The sequence below is a fragment of the Eurypyga helias genome, unplaced genomic scaffold (genome assembly GCF_000690775.1).
Source record: "Eurypyga helias isolate BGI_N326 unplaced genomic scaffold, ASM69077v1 scaffold22017, whole genome shotgun sequence".
In the NCBI taxonomy this organism is placed as follows: Eukaryota; Metazoa; Chordata; class Aves; order Eurypygiformes; family Eurypygidae; genus Eurypyga; species Eurypyga helias.
Window position 1 is genome coordinate 52,489 of NW_010260087.1, and position 10,043 is coordinate 62,531.

The 10,043-nt window shown below is 46.3% G+C and overlaps 1 protein-coding gene across 1 annotated transcript in view; it reads left to right on the forward strand.

Moving 5' to 3' along the window:
* Window positions 1-5,055, forward strand: part of MYT1 (myelin transcription factor 1) — a 41,785-nt gene extending 36,730 nt beyond the window's left edge. The window contains 5 exon segments of the mRNA XM_010154933.1: window positions 1,195-1,416; window positions 1,977-2,068; window positions 2,974-3,077; window positions 3,196-3,339; window positions 4,803-5,055. Coding sequence (XP_010153235.1) covers window positions 1,195-1,416; window positions 1,977-2,068; window positions 2,974-3,077; window positions 3,196-3,339; window positions 4,803-4,943 — 703 coding nt within the window. The 3' untranslated portion in view covers window positions 4,944-5,055.
* Window positions 5,056-10,043: the final 4,988 nt, after the last annotated feature.

The following is a 10,043-nucleotide window of genomic DNA, read 5'->3' on the forward strand; positions in this document are numbered from 1 at the left end:
TCTGCGGTGAAACGCAGCTTGCGATTTTCAGGAGCAGCTCAGCGGATATTTTGCTGGGGAAACTCGAAGTCCCTAATTGCGTTCAAACCGAGGACACGGGGGTTGGTTTTGCCATTTCTTACCTACTTCCACCTCCCCTTTTTCAGAGTAACCTCCCTTGAGTAATAAACTTTTAACTGTATTTATAATTGACTGCCATCCTTAAACAAATGCAAACCACAGCAGAAACCTTAATAGAGACACGGGGCTTTGTCGAGCGGCTGAATTCAGCGCGTATGCCATCAGGCAGCGAGTTTGCGAGCGGGGAGGAGAGAGGTGCCTTTCGGGGCACTCATCCTCTTGGCAATTAGCACAAGTTGTGTCAGCGCTTCCATCACACAGCTCCCGCCCGCCGTAACCGGCTGTAAAAAGACAAGAGCACAGGGGCGGGAGGGCTCATGCATCGCCGTGATGGTAATTCCCACTTTTACCCCCTTGCGAGTGCAGGTGGATCTCTCCTTAGCTGTGGGATGTGAAACCAGGAGGCAAGTGAGGCCATGCTGTGACCACAGGCTGAGGGGTGCCCCAGGGTTTAATGTTCTGTCTGATGGGGTAATGGGCTTGGAAATAACTCGGACACACTCTCTGCAGGAGCAGGTTTGCAGCCTCTCGGTGCACAGGTTGCAGCCTGACCGGCTCCTGGGTCAGGGACTGGTTTTCCAGGAAGCGTTGTGTCCTCATGGGCACAGACAGAGCCCCTAGGTCGCGTTGACCGTTCTAGTGTAGGGTGACAAGGATGATGACCCTGAGCTCCTCAGCGGTAGAGCTGTAGATGCGCAGCGGTTTGGTGCGAGCGTGTCAGCCTTGGTTAATGTCAGGATCCAGAGTCAGGCAGCCCTACCTGCTGTCTTTGTCCTCAATGAGGCACCAAACACATGGTTTGGGACCTTGTCCTGCAAGGGTGAGTGCGATGTGACCCCCACAGTCTTTCCTTCTTGCAGGATTTGGTTCTCTTTGGCTTTTTTGCAGGGGCATTCGTAGCTCTTAATTTCCCATCTGCCATTTCCGTCAACTAAGCATTGACCACATAAAGCCAGATAAATTCCCCAAATGCGGAGGCTGTCTTCCCAGGCTTCCTTGTTCCTGCTCATCCCTAATGTCCTTACATCCCTCTTCATTCCCGTGCTGTAATTTTTGGTAATTCCCTGTGTCCAGGTGTCCAGTTCCTGGCTGTGTTGGACTGGGACACATCAGTGGGAAATACGCCTCTCACCGGAGCGCATCAGGGTGCCCTCTCGCAGCCCGCAGGCAGAAGGAAGGATCGCTCAATGGCTCTTCGTTTTCCTGGAAGTCATTGAAGAACGAAGGTCCAACCTGCCCTACTCCAGGCTGCGATGGCTCCGGCCATGCCAACGGGAGCTTTCTCACTCACAGAAGGTAAACCACAGGGTTGAAATCACCGGGACTGTGAAAAGTTTGTCATGGACGAACCTAACCTGTCTGTAGATGCTGCTCGAGCATCACTCGGCTGTTCATGCAAGCCTGACCTCAGTCAGGTTGCTCCAAGGTTGGAGCTTTCTGCATGGAAGAAAACGCAAAGTTGTTTTAATATTGCAACGGTGAGAGGTGGATTGGGCAAAATCATGAAAACTGATATAAAACATCCTCCATGAGCAAGCCAGAACAGGAGTTGGGCACCCCAAACGGGAGGTTTAATGCCCAAACCAGCCAAACTCATCTCACCTTCCTCACCTGTCATGCCCTTTCTTTTAGGAAAAAATGTGATTTTTAATCTTTGTTCAGAGAAAATTGCTCTTGTTTTATAAATGGGGAGGTTTGTGGCATTATTCATAAAGCAATTTCCTCTGTACCATAAAAAGCTCTTAAAAGAACTGTCTCGCAGCATGAACTCCACCAAATGGTACGTGCTCTTGTTGGGAACACAAGCACCTATAAATACCCAGAGCTTATGAAACCCATTTTTACTTGCTTTTCAGTTTGTCAGGGTGTCCAAGAGCCACTTTTGCTGGGAAGAAAGGAAAACTCTCAGGGGATGAAATTCTCAACACAAAGTTCAAGACCAGCGATGGTAAGGATTTTCAATCCCTTTGCTTTGCAGGTGTGTCAGGGTATTGAGCCTGTACATCATTTTCCTTGCAGACTGGGGAGGTTTCAGCAGCTGCAATTGGGCCACAGCTTATCGTGTGCTGTGAATGCCCATTTGTTGCGTTGCCTGGGTATTGAGGGTGACGTGGCACTGGCACCGCTCCCCAAGTGATGTACTGGGAGGAAGCAGGTGAAATGATAAAGAAGGAGTTTCCATAGTGAATTCCAGGCAAAAAGAATTAATGCTAAAATTGATTTTTTTTTTACCAAATATTCACTGGCATTTTCACAAATCCTTTGCATTCCTTCAGCAATTTTCACCTATTCAGGGCTTTTAATCCCGCAGATATTTCTGGATCTGGAATTTTGTTAGCGACAGCACTTTGCAGTTCCAGTGCTATTACTGAGGTTTCCGTGGTATTTGACAGGGTTTGGGCATTTAACATGAATACTTATACAGTTTGGAATCTATAAATACTTCCACTCTTCTAGAAATATTGCTTTATTTTATGAACCTCATAATTTCTAGTCAAGACATGCATTAGTTTTTTAATGGCATCTTCCCAAACTCAGAACCAGCGAGAGTGTCCTGAGTTTTCAGGGCAATCAGCCTTGCAGGGTGCATGGAGGTGCTGGACTCCAACCACTATGCCATCATTGGCTTTTGCATTTACGTATTGACCTATAAAGTATCATTGAACCGTGATGCTGAAAATTACACTAAAAAATTTAAAATAAAGAAACAGGTGAGGTGTTCATCCTGTTTAGAAAGCATAAAAGCAAAGGTGAGGACTTTGTGAGGGGTGATGTCTATGCAACCAGATGGACTCAAGGCTTTTGCTTTTCCCTGGAATGCTTGCTGACGGCCCGTGACCTTCTCTCCTGCAGTTCTGGAGAACGATGAAGAAATCAAGCAGCTGAACAAGGAGATCAGTGAGCTAAACGAGTCCAACTCGGAGATGGAAGCAGCCATGGTGAAACTGCAGTCACAGGTTTGTGTCCTTGGGTGCGCGCCCAAACCCGGGGATGCATGGCCAAGCCCTCTGCATGGGTGGTGATGGGTGCCGTTGTGTGTGGGCTGGTAACCCTACCGTTCTCCTTGCTCTGCAGATCTCCACCATGGAGAAGAACCTGAAGAACATTGAAGAGGAAAATAAAATTATAGAGGAGCAAAACGAAGCCCTGTTCCTGGAGCTCTCAGGGTTGAGCCAGGCTCTAATCCAAAGTCTTGCCAATATCCGCCTTCCGCACATGGTAAGAAACTTTGACAGTGCTTGCGCCAACTGGCGTGATCGAGGGAGCCGTGCCAAACCCAATTCCCAGTAAGGGTTATGTACAATAAAGAGTGGGAGAGTTTCTCCACATACGCTTATGTGTCCTTTATAAGATCAGTACTTTTGCCTTATCTCTGAAGCTTGCATTATATCTCCCTTTTGTTGTCATTTTCTGCTGATCTCCCTTTGTATCTATTGTTCTGTCTCATTACATCTGGGAGCATTATCACAAAATGGGAAACTTTATCAAGGGCACCCAGTGCCTTTTAGGCTAAGACAGCACAGGCAGAGATCAGGAGGGATTGGATTTCCACGTCAGAAAGATCTTACAGCTCCCATTATAATGCAGGTAGTTTCAATTGCATTTTGAATAGCTGGCAGCCAAAGAATAGCATTCTTAAAGAGAGTGTATTTTGTTTAATTTAACAAGGTCTAACAGCCCACAGCATGTTACCACAGAGTTACTGCAAAATGAAAAGGCTGCATTAAAATAGTAAAACCACAAAAGGCTATTAATTACCTTCTCTCTATTCCCAGGAATGTAATTACTGTTGTCAAATCCAGGTGTGTGGAGGGGGAATTGTGTTGTCGGGGAAGCTCTCCTCTTACAACTCATAAAGACCATCGCAATGATCAGAGGAATGAGCTTTTGATTGAATTTTTTCTGCCATCGGGTTTTTTTTTTTTTTGGGAACCCTTTTCATTGGGGTTTGTATTTAAATTCAGGCTGCTTGGAGAGAAGCCATCCTCCAGCAGAGCAATTTTGGATAGTATTCACCCAGCTGCCTAACTGGCAGAAACCCACTCGCTGAGTGCTTTTCTGTAAAGTATTTGACACATAAAGGTCAAATAAACTGTTCAGAAAATATTTTTTTCAAGGTTTCAGGCAACTCCAATTAAATAAGGCCCACGAGACTTGTATGCTCATTTTATTCCTGTTCTTTTTCTTCCTTCTCCCTTCCTCTTTTCCCCATTAACTCCAAGTTAGATATTTGCAAGGTTTCCACGATGCCCCTCAAAAGCAAAAGCTGTATGGCAGCAGTGTGCTGGTGCAGGCAGACGTGAGCCCAAGGTGACCAGGCTTCTGTCCCAACTTTGCCCTTGATTCCCTCCGTGATGCTTCAGCAGTTCCTGCCTCCTCTCGTCCTCCAGCCATTCATTTCCATGGCTTAATTCAGCCTCAACCCTGTCAAACAGCCTGCACGCGCTTAACCTGATGCTGTTAATAGTTCCATGAGGCCAGTGCATAAAATGAAGGACTCAGGATCAGGCAGGATCAGGGGTTGCACAATGAGATTCCTGTACGTACAGCAGCGCGCACAAAAAGGCTCTGACGTGGAGACCTTTGGCTGTTGGTACATACGGATGATTAATTGCAAAGAAACCTCTCGGCCTCTTCCTGCTCTATTACTAACACGTTTATTTGGCTTGTTTTGGCTGCAGGAGCCGATTAGTGAGCAGAACTTCGATGCGTATGTGAACACGCTGACCGACATGTACACCAACCAGGAGTGCTACCAGAACCCGGAGAACAAGGACCTGCTGGAGAGCATCAAGCAAGCCGTCAAGGGCATCCAGGTTTAGTGCCGCAGGATGGAGATGAGCAAGTGAACAGACTGTAAGATGGAACTTTCCCTCCAAGTATTCAGGTTTACAAGTTAGAAAACTTGTTTAATGAATGAAAAAAAAAAAAAAAGGACCAAAATGTAACCAAGAGGCCATTTCTGAGACATGGAACTGATCGAACTCAATGTTCTCGTTTACGTAACTTTGGACCTTCTTGAGAAAAGTGGGATTTTTCTACCTGGACCACGAGGTAGATCAGGATGGAAGGTTAAATTCTCCAGCAGGCTGTGGTAGCTGGTGAAGAGCAGGCATCCTTCATGAGTCGCCATGCTCTTCCAGAGTTGATCCAAGGGTTAAAATGTTACAAGAACAGGGTCTTGTCTGATCCAAGACTAGCGTATGACTGGCTTAAACCCTCATGTTGTCTATGGTCGTATGTCCAGATCACCTACTCACACATGAATTATGTTCTGTGTTGCTACAAGTGCTGGAGCTGCAAGCTACCTGTAAATCTGAACCTGTGCTGGGCCTCCCAACCCTGAGGTGTTCAGATATCCACTGGGCATGGGAACTCTGAAGTATTATAAAGTAGCTTATTTTTATTTTCTGAAAGAAATCTGAAGAGCAGTTCTGGATCTCCAGTGGAAAGCGCAATGGAAAAAAGGTTCTCAGGGAAGCTTTTGGAGTTTGCAACTACAGTATTCCTTTGTCTGTCTTAAATATGAGAATAGCTATTATGAATAGGCCAATACCAGATATTTCATGCAGAAGAATTCTTTAATGTGTCATGGTCCGGTGTATATGATTTTTTGGAAGTCTGTTTGCTGACAGTTCTGGTTCTTTTCATTCTTGTGATCACCCTTACAGTGGCGCAGTACTGCCAGTCCAGAGATCATACATCAATGCCAGAGAACGTTTGAGATTGCGACGAACAAAAAAAATACGAAAGAAAAACCAACAAAAAGAGAGATGTTAATTGATGGCCAGCAAAGTGCTTACCTACCGTGAATCAGTAGCTGATTTCTTACAGATATCCACAGGGCAGTGGGTATTTTTTTGGTTTGGAGTTCTAAGTTTTGCGCAAAATCACAGTGCAAGCCCCGTTCTGAAAAAAGCAAGGTGGGAGGGGTGGGGTGTGGAAATAAAACCCAACAGAGTATTCAGATATTGGGTATTCTTCCAAAGAAGCAGTTTGTAAGCAGCTCGGTACACGCAGCCCACTGTGCACTTAACGAACAACGCTTTGAATGTCTTTGCGACGCTGCCCTCCAGCACCTGCTCCATCGCGTGTGGAGCCGGACGTCACCCCGCGGGCTCCCTCTCCCCCACCTTCACTCCCCTCGGGAGCTCGCTGCCCCCTGATGCGAACACTTTGGAAGTGGAGGGGGGCAAACCCCCCGAGGGGTCTCAGCGCAGGGCGCATTCGCATCCCTCCCGGCACCAGGCAGGCAGGGCTGGGGAGGAGTGTGCTGACCCATCCTAAAGGCAAGACTGTGGTGTCGTTTTGAGCCCAATCCTGCAGATATTTAGGGAATAATCCACAATTTGGAGAAATTGGTAGAAAGCTTCCCCGTGATTGCAGCGGCCACTGGATCCGGCCTCAAAGCTCACGAGCGACCTGACTTATGTCGGTTCCCCCGTTGAGTTTAGCAGGGAAGTTGGCGTGGGTAGGTCTGCTGACATACTGAAGTGTTTGCAGGATCAGACTCCATGAGTTCACTTATTTTAGAACCCATTCCAAGTGCAAAAATACAAAAGAAAGGGAAAAAAAAAATTGAGGTGTTAAAAACACGATGTTCTTAACATGTAAATAGACTCCAAATTGATTGTGACTGCAATTCAGTTAGTATTTAAAAGTAGAGAAATTGCACTTCCTGGAAGAAAGAGAGGAAAAATAAAAAAGTAGTTAGTTTAATTATCCTGTAAATTATTTAATTTTGGCAAGATGTATGTAATTTATATTTACCACACCTTGTGTTAACTTTTTGCTATTTATTTAACTTTTTTATTTATTAATTTTATACTTATTTTAAACTGGACACCGCACCATAGAAAAGAAGATAAAAGAAGCAAAAAAAAAAAAGTTAAAAATTAAAACTTTTGACCATATAAAATGATATTCCAAAAAAAAGAAAAAAAAAAGAAAAAATCCCTATCTACAACTCCTACTTGTAATTTTGATGCAACCAAGTTATTTTTTATATATTTTGTTATTTATTCTTTTAACGATGGGAATTTTTTTAAAGATATTTTATAACTGAGACATTTTGATAATTTTTGGTTTGGTTTTTTTGCGGGGACAGGGGCACCGGGGGAAGAGAGACTTTTTCAGTTTTTCTTTTCTTTTTCATTCGTATTGTTTCAGGCACTGATAACAGGAAATGAAAATTCTGTATTTATTATTTATTTAATATTTAAGTCGAGGAAAAAAACAAACTGTGCTCTTGTTGTATATTTATTTTGTCGTTTGTGTGTCGGTTATGTGATGACTGAGTATTTGTTTATGTGAAGGAATACTGTTAATATTTAAATAATAAAGAGTCACATTGAAAGTTATAGCAGGCTACATGTTATTCTGTGAAAACCAATACTGTGATCTACTTTCCTCAGGAAATGTATTTTGCAGACAGAACTTCCTTATGTACTGGCAGGGTTATTTCGTAATAAAACCCAGTTCTGTTTGTGACTTTAGTTCCCATGGTCTTTCTTCGAGCTGCTGACAATGTCCTTGATGTGTCCCCAGTGGGCTTCATCCCTGCTCCTGCACCGTGGCTTGGAGGGTCGGCGTGTGCCCCCTTCTTGGGGCTGCGGCCAGGGACTGTCCATCCCAAATCTGCTTCTCCCCACCTACTAAATTGGGGTATTTAGGGGGAATTCAGGTTTGGTACCTCTGAAGGCTTTGAAGAATAAGGAGCTGTCACCATCTGGCCAAGCAAGTGCCTAAAATCCCACTAATCCTGTGATGGGGAGACTCAAAATCCAAAGCCAAGGTATGTACGCATTTATCCAGCTGCTGGAGCCCCTTTCCCAAGGCGGGAGGGCTGCAGGCAGCACTCCTACGGGCAGGGGTTGCACCCTGCACCCCCAGTGCTCAGCATTCCCAGGATTTTATGGCTTCGTGCTCCCGCGGGTGGTGTGCAAGCAGTGGAGATGCGATCGGGAGCGGTAGCGGAGATGCCAGCCCTGGGACAGGACACAGAGACGGATGCTCTCTCCCCCTGGATTTACAAAAAAGCCTTGCAAATTGATCTCTGAGGTTTAACTAAAATGCTGGGAGATGGCTCGTTGTTTGTCAACAAGATTTCCTCACTGACTTCTGCCTGGCTGTGACGTTCACAGGTTACCTTCCTGGAAGAATGGAGCTTTTCCACTGGCAAGAGATTATATTTTGAAGCTGTGGCCATGAAGAGAATTTCTCACCCCTCTTTGCATTGGAGATGTCATTCCTGAAGTTGCCGAGATTCAGTTTTGCTGAGCTGGAGCTGTATCTTCCACGGAGAAATAAGGTAAATCATATTAAGGCCATTTGGAGCTGAGTGAGTTTGGTCAAATGGGAATTTCAGGCAGGTCCATCACCAAGAAATTCAGTGTTCTCATTAACTGAGCTGAGCTTTCCTGATTGTCCTCACACAGAGGCACAAGAGCTGCTGGGCTACAGCAGGAGGGGGTAGCCCGTACCACAAAGACAAAAAGGTGAAGGGCAGAGTTAAAAGGAGCCAAAAGGGTAAGAATTGTAGCCAGAAAAATCTAGAGCAAAGTTTTTGGGCAGAAAGAAGATTTCTTAAAACCTTTCCTCCAGCATGTACATGGCCATGGATTTCATTGGCAGCTTTTTCTGTCCTCATTGGATGCCTGCAAGCTGTCCTGGAGCAGGACAACTGGCAGAGGCTTAGGACAGGTTTGAGGGGTGGTGAAGGCGAGGACATCGCTCCTGCAGAGGCTGCAGTAGATGCTCTTGCTTCAGGCTGGTGGGATTTCAGGGCCAGTGTGGTAGACCAGTGGGTTGCCAGCTCTGCCAGTTGCTCTGCCCTCTCCCAGTCCTTTGCAGAGCATGGAACAGAGGTCACAGGAGGCAGGGGCTGATGAGACCAATTAAACTTTGGCCCCATGGTCTCTCCCAGTTGTGACCAACAGCAAAATTGGGAGTTACTGGGAGCCATGAAGCAACACAGCCACTGCGGAGACATGGAGGATGGTTTGGTTCAGAGCCTTCATGCTGTGAAGATCTCCCCTCTGCTCCAGCTGCTGCCCCAGCTCCTGGCACAGGAGATGTCCCGGGACACAAGCCATCCCGCCTTACCTTCACGTTGAGACAAGCCAGAGACTTCCCTGCAGCACTCCCGGCTCTGCTGAGAGTAATAGCTCCCCCTGCCTCTGCCCGAGCTCTTCTTCCAGGTTCTTCTACCAGCATCTGGCTCTCCTCTCTCTGAGCAGTCAGGTTTAGGACCTACTCTGGATCCCTTAGCCACGTGGTCCCAGGTGCCTGAGCAGAAACACCTTTGGGAGCGAGAATTGCTGGACACCGAGCCCAGCTTTCCCATGAGCCATCTCAGCCCCAGGAGCTGTGGAGCAGGAGCCCCAAGGACAAGGTCCGAGGCTTTGCTGGACGCACGCAGCTTCACAGAACGACAGGTGTTGGAAGGGACACAACGTAGTCGATAGGGTTTGCTCCCCTCCACAAAGGGCTGCACATCTTAAAAGGAGAAAACTAGGTCGACTCTGGTAACGGTTCACCTGAACTGGCTGGCATGTTGTTTTTCCTGAAGGGCACATAATTGTTTTATGGGGGGTTTTGCTAGACTTTGCACTGCCGAGCACTTCCTTATGCCAATATTTGATTATGATGATAGAGCTAATAGACATGCTCACTTGTCCTTTCCTAACGAATTGGCTGTGCTGCATAATAGAGCGCTTAGAGTTGTGTTAAATTGCAGCTGTGGGAGCCATCACTGTGAGATGTTATCTTCTCGGAACTGGCGTCCTTTATCGCAGGGAAGGGAATTGAATTGGTTTAAGATGGTACACTGTCACTTTATAGGTGTGCTTAGGAGAGCTCTTAAGCCTCCTCCAACACGCGTAGGGTGAGAGCTGAACGGCAGAGGAGAGCGGTTCTTTCGC